At 47.0% G+C, this 15,428-nt stretch overlaps 1 gene segment (V, D, J or C); it reads right to left on the bottom strand.

Annotated features, from left to right (window-relative positions):
• Positions 1–11,740: 11,740 nt before the first annotated feature.
• LOC141578042 (immunoglobulin heavy variable 3-64D-like) lies at positions 11,741–12,484 on the bottom strand. The segment is given in 2 exon segments: positions 11,741–12,229; positions 12,334–12,484. Coding segments are annotated over 2 exon segments (393 nt in total).
• Between the last annotated feature and the right edge of the window lie 2,944 nt (positions 12,485–15,428).

Below are 15,428 nucleotides of genomic sequence, written 5' to 3'. Positions count from 1 at the left end.
AGGGCCAGGGCCAGGGAGCTTTATCCTCAGAGCGAGGCCCTATTTGCATGCCATCTCACTATATTGAAAGTCAGGGCCTTGCTGGCCTCAGTGAGGGCCAGGCCCCTGAGCAGCTGTGAGTGTCTGTGGTTTGCTGGTGTTGGTAGCATTTGGAAATACCATTTTTATTACCTGAATTTTTCAGGGTAAACTCTTAGCACCCTGCTATGTTCTTTTGTTTCTACACATTAACACAAATCCTTTTCTGCAGTTGTCAGTGTTCCTTTCGTACTGGAGAGTTACACAACCCCAGAAGTGTAGAGCGTTGTGGACTGTCCAGGGACCATATTTGGTGAGGGGTCATCCCAGTGGTTTCATGTGCATTCTGCCTCTTTGGACATAACTGATCTAGAATCAATTCAAAGACAGAGTTGGACAAGCCTGGTGAGGGTTCCTGGACCCCCTCCTGTGATGAGAACACGACGATTCTGTCCTATGGTCGTGTGTGTCTGATCGTGTGTGAGCAGGGATCATGCACGTATTCTCAGGAGTCTCTAATATTTGGCTTTCTATCAATGGCAACATTCAGGAAAACATCTTTACTTATCAGGGGATTGTGATTGAAAGATGCTTAATTTCCATTGTGTTGTCTTATTTTTACTTAAATGACATGAACAATGTAACGCGCTGTCAAACTCACCTCTGCTCTGCATATTAAAACCTACACAGAGATGCAGAGATTGTCCATGTGATGTGAGAAATGGGACCAAACCTCACCTGCCTGTGTTTGACGTCTCCAGGCGGCATGAGAGCTGGGAGGAAGATTCACCCCGCACTCCTGGATCGACTGCCAAATCCCAGGTGAACTAAGGCTCTGAGTATGAACTGCCAGGAGTGCAGCCTGAGGATCACTGCCAACTCCTCTGTGTCATATTTTCATACTGAGTCTTTCAAGAAACCACTCCCCACCCAGGTGTGCTGCCCTCAGACCAAAGCCTGGAGCAGCTCGAAGGCTTATGGGTTAGACTCATCCACACAGGCGAGGGTCTTAGCTTCAGAAGCTGGAGAGCATAACGAGGAAGAGGGTGAGGTTATGAAATATGCATTGAGACTGAGAGTCAGAGAAGTTCTGTCAGGAGGCACAGGAACACACAGAAAGTGGATTCAGACACCCAGGCTTCATCCTGAATTCTCAGCAATATTCTTGGAAAGATGGGATGCACCAAGTTTCACATGCTTCTGAGAAAATTAATGTCAGAATCCTGGATAGAGGATCATTGGATAGAGCTTCCATTGCTGATTGCGAAGTCATTGATTTGAATAAATATTCTCATTACAAATTGCAGTAAAGAATACTGTTTTTTATATAGAGCAAAGTAGCTGGTCTTATCCAAATTCAGAGGAAGGTGGAAGTCCTGGAAGCCATCATGAAACATATGACCTGGGCTCCCCTCAGTGTGCACAGGGACACACACACACATAGACACGCAGGTGCACATGCACATACATGCGGAGACTCACACTCTTGTATCATATCTGCATCCAAAACCTCCTCCCTCCAAGATACTGTCTCTGACACACAAAGAGTCATAGTCTTGTGACAGGAAACTGTTGGATCTGAGGAAACATGGAGGACACGTATTTTCCAGTATTGAATGAGCGACTCTAGTTTTCTTGGATCCCACGACAAGGGCTGCAATGCTGGGCTTAACAGCACCTCAGACGCCATCGGCACACAGCCCTGCACTGAGCTCTGGATTTAGTCCTTGTTTCCACTTTACAGCATGTGTGAAGGCCCCACGAGCACCTGCACACAGTGTTTCCAGTGAACGTGAGCTTTAATTTCACCCAGTGATATACGTAGTATTGGAATAGTTGGTTTCATGGTGAGTTGATGCTAAAAATTCTAAAATGTGGCACTTTTTTGTAGTTGGGGCTCCAGTTTTTAGTCCCATCAGCAGAATTCTACTTTGCTCCAATATCCTCTTTATATTACAAAATTATCTCATTCTTTATCCCTTATTCTTCAGTCATGGGGACGGGTCTGGATAACACAGTCTCACCTGCATGTAGCTCCTAGTTCAGAACATGTGAACATGCTGGGAACAACATAATTGCTCTCTGGGTACTGGGTTTAGCCACAGTCTGATCTCTGCTCCATCTCCAGGCTTAAATATAAAAACCTACATAATCCAGATCTGGTGTGGAGTTTCCTTCCAATGAGTGTCTCTAATACGTGAAGTCATTTTTTGTCATCCACATGATTCACTTTTATTTCACCATGAAGTTGAACTCATAATCCCAGCATTGCCTGACAAGAGCAGCTTAGCTTCTGCAACAAAACTAATCAAATCTTATAAATTGGGGAAAATAACAATAATACTAAATACTCAGAAATCTCAACTAAATAGAGTTTGGTGACAGCATGGTGAGATCTCATGTCTTACCAGGATGGAAGAGTCCAGCAACATGGAGAAGAAATACCTCCTTTTTCTTCCTGGCAAGGACTCAGGCAATGAGGGGTGGTCACAGCTCAGCCAGTGAGAAGCCCTGGGTGCCTTGTTCACTACAGCCCCTCCTCCAACATCTATTACCATTTGCAAAATAGTTCTTATCCCCGTGTATGCTAAGGCCTGCAGGTGGCTCACTGTGATTCCAGGGATCACAAATCCAGGCAAATCTTTCTTGATCCCAGATTAAAACATTTCTTCTTGCTGGAGAAATAACTGGCCATCTCTTTGTTTCAGGTCAACATTTTCATGGCCCTAATGGAATCAGACAAGACCCCGTATGACTGTGGGGCTGATGAGCAAACAGGTGTGGGACCCACACTGGGCCCATGGCTGCTCCCTGTGTTTCTCCCCCACCCTGGAGTTTGAGTCTAAGTCATTCTCCTGGGTTCCAGCTTCCACATCTGTGCAGTAGGAAGCTCTGCAGACTTTGCCTGAGAACTATTGTAAGGTGTGTCCTTCGTAGGAAAGACCATGTACTGTATGAAGTACTTAATTGGCATTCACTCTGACTTTGAAAGCAGGTTGTTCCAGCTGGAAGTGGCCGGCCTTCCTCCCACTCCTTGGGAATAGGGGCTGATCTACTGGGCCTGTGCTGAGCAGCCTTCAGCCTGGCTCCTTCAGAACCAGACTGTTCCCTTAGACCTGACTGGTGTCGGGCTTGCTGGCTATTTGCGCTGTTTGAGCAGTTTGACCCTTTATGCTGCTTGAAAATGATTCCTTTTCTCTCCAGAAAAACTTTTGAGAAATGGGGTCCCAATATCTAACTGTTTTGAGGTCACTTCAGCAGTAGGAACCCCAGCTGAGTTTGTGTCAAAAACAGGGAGCTGCCTTATGCAAATTTGTAGTGAAATGGACAGACCTGGCCAGAGGCAATCATGCTTCCATTAAACGTATGTCTCATCGGCTGTTATGAAGAGCTGCTGGAGTCCTCAAACTTGCTTTTCTTGAAATCAAGTCAGACAAATACATAAAATCTCCAAGTCTGCATGGAACGCCGACTTCCCTCATTATTATGCACCTTTGAATTATGCCTGGGAGCCTTACATCTTCTGTTGTAAACTATGGTCATACGATTAACTGAGGCAAACAGGGACTAAGGGAAGAAAACTGGGCCTCTGAAGCCTCGGGCTCCCCTTCCCTGGCCTGTGTGTCTCAGGCTTCCCTCCAGCACCAATTCCTCCCTCTCCTCTTACTCCTGCACCTCCGCTGTTCCCTCAGGTCTTCCACAGTCAGTGTCTCAGCCAACTTCCCACTTCCTCTGAAATTCTCCCCATATTCATTCCTCCAACTTGTCAGGTCTTGTTATCTTAATCTTCATCCTTATGAGGACCCAGAGGGCCATCTCCTCATTTCTTTTTTTTTTTTTTTCTCTGGACTAAACCTGAACTGTAGTCAAAGATTTTCCAAACCAACGTTGCTCACAGAGAAATTTAATGTGGCCCCTCAGACTGTTCAGCACGGCTTCTCTGACTTACATCGTCCTGTTCCTGCAGGTATTGTTGTGTCATGCCTAGCACTTTTGTAAACCGCTTGCTGGGAGAATCCTAAAAGGTGTTTAGAATTTCAGCCAGGAGGAGAGTCCACTAACTTGTTATATAGAAATTCTCTAGCAGCAACTAGGCAAATTCATTGGGCAATTACTGAGACTTTCTCAGCTCTTTTATTTGGAATAAAAATTCAGTTTTCCCATGAAAATCTGTTGAATCTGTTCATGTTTATTTCAATCAACTGCAAATAATTTTAGAAGAAAATTGCTGTTTTGCTTCATATGTTTATTCCACCTGGGCCGCTTTTAAACCTAGTTTACAAATAAGCTGACACAGGACATGTCAACTGTAGGGAAGAGGTGCAGGATGGAATGGGAAACCGTGTCCACCTCTTATTTTCTTAATGTGGCAAACCACCTCTGTCACAGTGTAGGTGAGACACCTCGAAGGACACATGCTAAGATACTTAAACTTCATTTACAGCGAATGAAGGCCCCAGAAAAACCCAATTCCCTCCTGGTTCTGCTTTTATTGGCAAGATCCATGACTTTGAAAACGAGACTCTTATAAATGCATGCGCTTCAGGCACTGTCAACCCTCTGAGCAGCCCTCCCAACATCCTCCAGGTCCCCAGTGGCTCTGAGGAAAGTCATGGAGTCTCCCCAGTCCCTTCTCTTAACAGAAGTTTCTCCAGGTTGATGATGAGCTTCCTTCCGTCCTAACGGTCATGGAGCCGCACCCTCCCTGCTCAGCTGAACGACTGAGAGCAGCCCAGGCTCAGGGAACTAGAGCAGTTCCCACAGTGGGGACCTGTGACGAGCCTCGACACGTCTGTGCCCTGAGCCTCCTCTTATATTTAGGCCCTTCGAGAGATGCACACAGTTTATGCATTCATTTCTCCACCTTTGTCCATTTTACGGTTAAGACTGTTCAGTGAAATATTATGGTAGAATTACTGTATCTCCAAAGAGAGAAGTAATTCTAGAACTTGATAGAAGACATTAAATTAAATGAAATGAAAGCATTTTTATTCATTCTGTCTCTGATGGTACTAAAGCAAATTCTGGAAGAATTGATTTTTTTCTCCCATCGAATCAGCTATCACCTTCCATGTTGACAAAGCCTCACGCTGGTATTTGCAAAATTCACAGTGCACCTTCCTTCAGGGTTCAAATATATTCTCGTAAACATCTTCCTAGGATTAATCAATCTCCTACAATTAAAGAAATCCTTCAAGCCATAGAGCCTAAAAGAGAAGATTACATGGCTCAAGGCCTCATCACTCCTTGAACTTGTCCCTGTGGTTCCTCGGTTTCCTGAGGAGACAACCTCGGGGCTGATGGTGGAGCTGCGTCAGCCCCTAGGGGCAGGAAACTGCACAGTAAACACAGCAGCACTGTGTTGCCTTGAACCCTCACAAAACACTAACAGCCATCCCCGTGTTCCTGAATTCTTCACTGTGATTGATTAGTGAACTGCATTCTTTATTATTCCAGTTGCTAGAGCTGGCCAGTCCCTTTTTGCCTTAATGGGGAGAATTAAACTTACTGGGTCATTGCTGTTCCAGGAATTCGTTTGTTACGAAAATGACAGGCCAGTCAAGAAACAAGCACCACACGGAGGGTTGGAGTACTCAGATGTATTACGCCTGCGGGCTCAGAGGGGCTTCTGCTCCGAAACTCTGACCACCTTCAAGATGTGCACATGAGGTTTTATAGGGTAAAGTACAAGCTTGGGGTATTTGGCCAATAGGCATGGAACAGCTTTAGCAGCATTATCGTCACAAAAGTGGAGCAGGGAGGCAGCAAACAAACATTCCAAAGCCACATATGTATCTTTGAAAATCCAGCAGGCCAGCAAAAAAACATAAACAGCAAACCAATGCTGATAAACTTAGATTTACAAGTTAGTCCAGCAGAACTCAGATCAGTATTCCAATACTTACACCTGTGAGTTATCTTGTTAGACCAGCCCAGCTTTTCCTTCCCATATTGAGAGCCCCTCTAATTCTGGGTAAGCCTGGAGGCTGTTCTGAATGATGTAACATCTTTTGGAAGTTCTAGTTTGTGGATAATGTGTTTCCCTTATCTCCTTCTCAATCCTCCTTGAAGGAAGACATCTACCAGTTGCTACAGTTTTTATTCTTAAAGGGGCAATCGTTTTCTTGAGGAAAACTGCAGTTTACCCAAATGCAGACTCAATGTTTAGGATACCTGACATGAGAACCAGGGCTCCACTTACATCCAGATGTACTTCCACGCAGATGGGCTCCATCGGGTCCTGGCTGATCAACACCCTGATCTACGGGCTAAATGTGAGACTCTCCCAGCTACCTGGACACTGCCGAGACCTGCGTCCAACTTTTGTTCATACGGCCCGACCTCAGCATGATTCGCTCAACAGCAAAACCTGTACTGGAGCCTCTCGGCTCCCCAGCTTCACCACTGAAGTCCCTCATGATTGCTGAACACTGATGGACCACTTTCCGCCTCCTGATCGTCTCCAAGATTCTCCTCAGAAGCCGTCTTTTCACAGTACCTCTCAGGAGACAGACATGCAAGCGTCACACCTTGCAACCTGGATAGCTTATCTACTGGGAAAGACACTTCCAGAAGAACTCCTCAACCTCAGTGGAAAGGTCTCCAGCAGGTGCTGCTCACCTGCCCTTGTGCCACCAGTCTCCTGAGAGTGAGAACTTGGGTCCACGTGACACACCTAAGAAGGCAGCTGGGCCCTGAACATTCCTGCTCATCTGGCGACCCGACTGTGGAGACTCTCAGAATTGAGGGCAACATCTGCTGAGACAGCTTCCCAAGGCATCTGTGCCAGACCTATTGGACAATTGCCTGCCGAGTCTCTGATGAGAATATAACATGTGAGGTGATCTCCAGCCTCCGGTCTTGATAACACAGGGACTTACGGTGAGAGAGCCTGCGCGCTCTCCCTCTCACTCCTCCATGTTGCTGGAATGTGGCCTCAATAGGAGCACTTTCCATCTGACATGAGACGTTTCACCCAGAGGAGTTCCTTCCTGGCGCTGACAGACAAAAACGTGAAAAAACCCAGAAATCCTAAGTCTTCATCAGTGATGTTTTCAGAGAAAGTTCTCAACCTTGATCAAACGGCAAAAGGCAAAATATAAAGAAATCCTCAGTTTAGTAAAATCGGGTGAGCAGAGGGGAGCTCTCATGCCGTTTGATGGCCTCAGAGCCCAGCTGGGGGAAGCAAGGCTTCCCTGTCTTTCCTGGGCAGGACTCTGCCAAGAGAAATGCACGGGCTCTGGTTCCCTCGGGCTCTCTCAGCCCCCTTCCCCCCTTGATGAAGGAGGCATCTCCTTTTACTGAAGACCTGCATGTGGCTCATCAGGGTTGCAGATGCCATACTGAAGCTGTTTACTGGTCCAAAATAAGCCGACTTTTGTTATTGAAACAACTGCTCGTCTATTTGTGTTACATCAAAAAAGGCTAACTTCCCATGAGAATGTTGACTTTTATCTCCCTTATTTCCTTTCGATTTCCTTGTAAGTTACCGAGGAGGTCCCTGGGATGGACGTGAGCTCCCACCTCCACAGACGTTCCTGGTCACATCCATGCTCAGAGGAGAGAAGGTGGCCCCCACCAGCCTGCAGGGGGTGAGGGGAGGTGAAGGGGTGCTGTGACTCCTGAGGGGGAGGGGATGTGGGTGCTGGGGAAGGTCTAGTGATTTCTGTCAGGGTGGGTCACAGTGGGGCAGGGATACAAGAGCAAGTGTGTTGGATATACTGATACGGTTTTAAGAATTACAAGCACTGTTATTACCGTTGTAAAACAAGTAACAATTTGCTACGTGTCTCATATGTGTAACATCTATTAATATTGTAACAAATTATTGTTCTGAGGTAAAATCCTCAGTTATTCAATATACAAAGGCAGGAAATTTTAAATGTTGCAAGAATCCACTCCAGCCTGGGCTCTGTCGGGGCTTCTGCAGACTCGGGCTCAGAAAAGACAGCTCTGACAACCAGGTCCCATAATCCATGCGAACCACGAGCCACTCCCCAGTCCTGGGGTGTGATCTGGTGCCCCCTTGTCTTGTATGTCCATGCTCGGGGCCCTCCTGCCCACAGAGCAGGAACGTTGTGTGAATGGAGTGTAATGTGGACTCTGAGTGCACTGAAGATCAAAGTCTGGTGTCTGCCTTTCCACTAAGTGAGAATAATTTACACACAGCAAATGTATACTCTGTATGTCAACAATGATATAAATTTGACAACATATAAATATTTTATCTTAGTTTTTCACCATTATTGGTATTTGAGTCTAGTTTCCTGTTGTGGGAGCTGCCGTGTGCTGTGTGGGATGCACGGCCACATTGATGGACTCTGCCCACTAGGGAACCAGGCACCTGCATCCCAACCCACATGTGATGGCCCACTCTGTCTCAGAGATTTCTAAATGTCCTCTGGGGGACAAAATGACTCCAGTGTCACACAGACATCATTTTCCAAATATGCAACATTCTTCATGCTATGCTTGTGAAAGGCACTGCAGGAAACAGGACTCAGGACACTCTCGAGGATGAAATGGCTGGAAATACATTGGAAGGTGGAGGGCAGACTCGAGGATGCACAGAAGAATCATTTGTGTCATTTAACATCTGTAAATTTGACAATGAAAAAGAGTAGTTAGTGAATAAATATCAAATAAAGTTCCCATGGAGAAATATTTCTGTGTGTATGTTCCTAATTTAGATGAGGAATGAAACACAGACAAGCCTGAATCCATGAAAAAGGCCCAAGTTCAGATCAGGAAGTTTCCCCGGAAACATTATGGATCGGCTTCCAGGGGAGACGGTGAACCAGTGGAGAATCCGCTGTGTCTGGGAGGAAACCCGTCCAAGGCTACTTCTGCACCTGCTGTGAAATGGGTCCTCTGATTTCCTCATGGCACTGGGTGCCCCCGGGTGACCTGAGCCCTCCCTGCAGGGATGGTTGTGTCTGGGTCACCCTGATGTCCCCTCACTCACTCTCCTTCCTGTGACAATAGCACACGGCTGTGTCCTCAGGGACCCCAGAGATGAGCTGTAGGGACACATGGCCTTGAATGTGTCTCTGGAGATGGGGGGGAATTTTTGGAGAGGCAGGGTGTATGCTGTCCAGAACCCAGACCCAAGCACCCCAGGCTCTGCTGGGCTTTCCCTGGAGGAGGATGGACCCAGACCCACCAGGAGGCACTGTGTGTGGTGGAGAGGGGGGTTTATGTTCTTGTCATCTAAGCCTTTGGCCCTCAGAGGATGACGTCAGTGAAGAGGAGACCCAGGCCCTGGTTGGCAGAGGTGCTGTGATGGCCCTGAGCCCTGCGTGTGGTTCGCATGCACTTGGGGTCATGTTTCCGCACGAACATGGAGGGTCAGGTCAGGCCCTGTCTCTGGTCTCGGGAGGTGGTGCTGGCTTATATCCATGGTGGACCCCCCTTCTGCTCACTGACCACAGCTGCTCTCCTCCCAGAGAAGTGAGTTCAGTCCAAGGAGAGTCGGAGGGCAGGGGAGTGACCGTCAGCAGAGCAGGACCTACTTTCCCTCCCAGTGTTTCATGTGAAAACGTCCTGAAGTCACGCCTGATACTAAAACTGGAGGGTGCGTCTCCCACGCTCCTCCTCTCGTGCCCCCCAGCCCCCCGGTCCCCTCTGCTCCCTGCTCACCTGCTCGGCATCTCTGCTCTGACTCTCAGCTGCTTGTTAAACAAAAGCTGTGCTCTTTCCTGGACGTCACACAAAAGTTTGTACACATTTCCTGCCACCGTGTTGGCATTTATTACAAATTAGTGAACTCAGTTCAACAGCACATCTTCTGTTATTTTCTTAATCTGCTCCTCAATGCTTCACCTCACATCCTCTGTCTACAGTGTGTTCCTCAGACCCCGCTTAGAAATCATGAACAGACTTTAAGACGTCCATTCCTTGCTGCTCTGAGATTTGGTTGGTTCTCGATTTGAGTACATTTTATATCGTTATTTCCAAATTATACCAAAACTGATAGATATTGGACATTAATATGTTCAGGATCATTCTACCCACTCCTGTGAGGCCGAAACCATTTTTCAGTAGAAGTTCATGTGACTCTTGGAGATGATCATAGGACATCTGTGAAGAAAAGGTGACTTTTCCTTTGCAGTATGACACTCACTCTCCCATATATACCAGAAAGACTCATCATTTGTGTATTACTTGGGTAGAGATTCTGTTACAGAATAACAGACTGGGCAGCCCAAACAGCAGAAATGCATTTCTCTCAGATCTGGAGGCTGGAAGTCCAAATTAAGGTGCCCAGAGGTTTGGGTTCTTCTGAGGCCTTTCTCCTTTGCCTGCAGGGGCCCCGTCCTCACTGAGCCTCAGATGGACTTTTCTCCCATGTCTGTGCATCCATGACGCCTCTGTGAATCTGTTGTCTTCTTCTGAAAGGTGGCAGTGTCACCAAAAGGAGGAATGAACAGAGGTTTTCATGTTCTTTGGATTTATTTTCCGGCTCTCAGAGAATCATGTCAGTGAAGATAAGAACCCTGACTATGAAGCTGACACTGACCATTTGACCACACATCACTGAAGTTCCTTGAAATGCTTTCCTCAATTAGTTCTGGACCTGCGGTTTTCTGTGTCCATCTTTGCATGTCCCAGGTTTATCAAGAAACCTGCTGAGTCATGTTAGTGAGAATCCTCACCTGGAACACTGATCACCCTCAATATGTGATCCAATTCACTACACCTATCATCCCCCAGGGAATATTTAACCACCCCGGCCTCCTGTACCATGAATCCTCTGGAGACAGTCTGCCCAGTGTCCCCCGAACTTGAAATCTCCTCACAGTAATTTTCCACCTGGTCAGCAGCACCACCTTCTTGACCATAAACCTCCATTTATCATCTGAATTTGAAATTGAACCAGGTAACCCAAACTGCCACAAATACCCAAAGGGAGATTTGCGTTCCTTTATTGAAATAAAATTTATGCCAAAATTTTATTATCAAGCTCACAGCCCCCATCAGTATAATTCATGCCTCAATGGAGCTTGTCTGTTCGAAATACTCTCTCCTTAAATGAGCTCACAGCACTTTGTGCTCAGGGACATTGGACCGCACTTCAGGACAACACGTGGGCCAATTTAAACAGGAAAATTTTTTTACATATGCCAAAAAGTGTCAAAAACATGGCACTAACTGGACCTGGAAGGAGACTCATTTACGTGATGGGAGTTGAAACAAGAGGGCAGAGCATCACCCCGACCAACCTCAGGTGGGAATGTTAGTGTGTTGGCGATTCAAAGTGCTGCCCACGTTGTAAATGTCCAGGAGTTCAGAAAATGCAACAGTTTTCATTTTGGGCTGGAAATAAATTTTGCCCAGATGTGATCTGTAGACCCCGGACCCCGTGAGCAATGAGGATCCCTGCACACGCAGTCCTGGGCAGTGTGGAACTGGCATCTGTGACTTGCATCCTGCTCACTGCAAACCCTGCGTGCCCTTTGACAGAAAGATGGAGGGTGTGCAGCCTCCTGCCCCGGGAGCAGAGACAAAGGTGAGCAACTGTTTGCATGTGTTTTCCCGGTGCCTGTGCCTTCTCAGGGTACTCATCAGGTTTGAAAATTTCTGAGTCACCTTTAAAATTATACTAAAGTTTAACAGTATTTGGAGCTTTATTTCAGTTGTGAAAATACATCCTGATTACAAATTTTATTGTCAGAAAGCAACACATACCTTAATAATGAAAATTTAGAATCCAGCAGAGGGTCTGTAGTAGAGTTGACGGGCGGGAAAAGAAATCCAAGGTTTCTCACTACAAACTCCTCCCACACCTCTGCACCTGCTCCTGGGGCTTAGCCCTGCCCTTGGTGGGTAGTGAGCACCCCCTGGGGGCTGTGGGTGCCCAGGGATCAAGGTTTTTGTCTGGACTCACAATGACTTCCCCTCACTGTGTCTGTTTTACAGTAATACATGGCCGTGTCCTCAGGTTTCAGGCTGTTCATTTGCAGATACACCGTGTTCTTGGCGTTGTCTTGGGAGATGGTGAATCGGCCCTTCACGGAGTCTGCGTAGCTTGTGCTACCATCACTATCAATAGCTGAGACGAACTCGCGCTCCTTCCCTGGAGCCTGGCGGTACCAGCTCATGTCGTAGCTACAGTAGGTGTATCCAGAGGCTGCACAGGAGAGTCTCAGAGACCCTCCAGCCTGCACCGAGCCTCCCCCAGACTCCACCAGCTGCACCTGAGCCTGGACACCTGCAAACACAAAGACATCCTGGTCAGGAGACTGTCACACGTCCTCTCATTCCCTCACTCACAACCACTCACTTCCTTACTAGCTTTTTTTCTCCATGAATTACCTTGTAAAAGAGCAACCAGGACCACCCAGCTCAGCCACAGCTCCATGGTGAGTCGTCTGTGCACAGTCCTGATCAGAAAGTGGGAGCAGCTGGGAATCCTGGGCTGGGGCTCCTCTCCCAGTGCTGCAGGGCCAGGGCCCGGTGGCTTTATCCTCAGAGGGAGGCCCTATTTGCATGTCATCTCACTATATAGATAGTCGTGGCCTTGCTGGCCTCAGAGAGGGCCGGGCCCCTGAGCAGCTGTGAGTGTCTGTGGTTTGCTGGTGTTGGTAGCATTTGGAAATATCATGTTTATTGTGTGAGTTTTCAGGGTAAACTCTTAGAACCTGTATATTTTACGTGTGCACACGGATTCTGTAATGTCGCTGCCAGAGTTCCTCCCACGTTGGTGATGTACGCAGCCCCCAGACGCGTAGCACATTTTGGTCTGTGCAGGGACACATGTTAGGTGAGGGTTTGTCCAGCATTTTCACCTGTGCTCCTCCTCTTGGTCATAACTGATCCAGAATCAACATCAAGAAACTTTTGGACAAGACCCCCTTCACCGATGAGATCATGATGATTTTGACAGTTACTCTGTTGACCAGTAATCTGCAAGCAGAGTTCATGAGGATTGTTTTCAACAGTCTCTGCGTTTCAATGCATTTCTATCCATAATAACATTGAAGAAAATGTCTTTAGTTGTGATGGGGCTGTAATGAATACTTATTATATACTTAGTAATTTTTTTATGCAAATTACAAACAACACAATGTGCTATAAATCTCACCTCAGTGTTGCACTTTGTAATCTACACATAGTGGGGTAGAAAGGTTATGTGACGTGAGAAATGTGACCAAGCCTCACCGTACCTGAATTTGACGTCTCCAGGTGGCATGAGAGCTGGGAGAAGTTCAACTGGAACTCTTGGATGAACTGCAAAATCCCAGGTGTTAAACTTCAGAGTGTGAACTGCCAGATGTGAAGGCTGAGGGTCATTCCCACCCCGATTCAGGCTCATCATTTCAAACTGCTTTTTGCACCAGAACCACTCCCCACCCAGCTGTGCTGTCCTCTGACCACAGACCTGCAGCACCTGAAGGATTCTCGTCTAGACTCAGCCATACAGGCGAGGGTCTTAGCTGCCAGAAGTAGGAAAGCACGACTAGGGGGAAGGTGGGTGATGCAACTGGCACTGAGCCCTCAGCCGCAGGGAAGTTGTGTGAGAGGCCCAGGAACACTCAGGATGTGGGTTCAGAATCCAAGGCTTCATCCTGACTTTTCTGCACTGTCCTCAGAAGGGCTGGGCTGCACCGAGGTTCACCCACTTCTGAGAAAATTAATGTCAGAATCCTGGATAGAGTTTCCATTGATGATGGGGAAGACACTGGTTTGAATAAATAATCCTATTAGAGATTTCTTTATAGAATTGTGTGATTTCCATAAAGAAAATTAGGGGATAGTGTCCAAATTCAGAAGGATGATGGAAGTCCAGAAAGCCCTCATCACACATGTAACCCGGGCTCCCGTCTGTGTGCAGGGACATGCAAACACACATGCACACTCAGGTGCACATGCACATACATGCAGAGACTCACTCTTGTATCGTATCTGCATCCAAACCCTTCTCCGTCAAAGGTATTGTCTTAGACACTCACAAGACATTATTCTGGGACAGGAAACTGCAGGCATCTGAGGAAACATGGAGGACCCGTGTTTCCCAGTAATGAATGAGCGACTCTGTTCTCTTGGATCCCATGACAGGGGATGCAATGCGGGGCTTAACAGCACCTCAGGCACCAAGAGCACATGGCCCTGCACTGATCTCTGGGTTTAGCCCTTGTTTCCACTTTACTGCATGTGTGAAGGCCCCACGAGCACCTGCACACAGTGTTTTCAGTGAACGTGAGCTTTAATTTCACCTAGAGACACATCTACTATTGAAATGGCTGGTTTTATGGTGAGTTCCTCCTAAACCTTGTAAAAAAGTGGCTGTTTTCCACGGTGGGGGCTCCAATGTTTCAGTCCTATCAGCAGAATTTTGCTTTATTCCTGTACCACTTTATCTTAGAAAATTATCTCATCCTTTATCTGTTATTCTTCATTCGTGGGGAGGGGTCAGAATAACACAGTCTCAGCTGCATGTAGCTCCTTGTTCAGAACATCTGAACCTGCTGGGAACAACATAATTGCTGTCTGGGTTTTGGGTTTAGCCACAGTCTGTTTTCGGCTCCATCTTCAGGCTTAAGTACAAAAACCTGCATAATTCAAATCTGGTGTAGAGTTTCCTTCCAATGAGTGTCTCTAATATGTGAAGTCATTTTTTTGTCATCCACATGATTCACTTTTATTTCACCATGAAGTTGAACCAATTAACCCAGCATTGCCTGACTGGGGCAGCCTGGCTTCTGCAACAAAACTGATCCAATCTCACAAACTGGGAAAAATAATATCAATACTGAATACACAGAAACCTCAGTTAAATAGAGTTTGGTGACAGCACGGTGGGCTCTCATGTCCTACCAGGACAGCAGATTCCAGCTGTGAGAAGCAGAAAGATGCCCTGTTCCCTCCTGGCAAGGACTCAGGCAGTGAGGGGTGGTCACAGCTCAGCCAGGGAGAAGCCCTGGGTGCCTTGTTCACTACAGCCCCTCCTCCAACATCCATTCCCATTTGCAAAATAGTTCTTATCCCCGTGTATGCTAGGACCTGCAGGTGGCTCACTGTGATTCCAGGCACTGAACGTAAATCGTTGTTGATTCCAGATGAAAACATTTCTTTTTGCTGGAGAAATAACTGGCCATCTTCTTGTTTCAGGTCAACATTCTCACGGCCCTTATGGAATGAGACAAAACCCCGTATGACTGTGAGGCTGCTGTGCAAACAGGTGGGGGACCCACACTGGGCCAATGGCTGCACCCTGTGATTCTCACCTACAATGGAGTTTGAGTCTAAATCATTCTCCTGGAGCCCAGCTTCCACATCTGTGCAGTAGGAAGCTCTGCAGGCTTTGTCTGAGAACTATTGTAAGGTGTGTCCTTCGTAGGTAAGACCTTGTACTGTAGGCAAGTACTTAATTGGCATTCAGACTGTGTTTAAAATCAGGTTGTTCCAGC

This window comes from Camelus bactrianus, chromosome 6 (assembly GCF_048773025.1).
Source record: "Camelus bactrianus isolate YW-2024 breed Bactrian camel chromosome 6, ASM4877302v1, whole genome shotgun sequence".
Taxonomy (NCBI): Eukaryota; Metazoa; Chordata; class Mammalia; order Artiodactyla; family Camelidae; genus Camelus; species Camelus bactrianus.
Note: the sequence above shows the minus strand (reverse complement) of the source record. Positions and strands in the feature narration are given on the sequence as shown.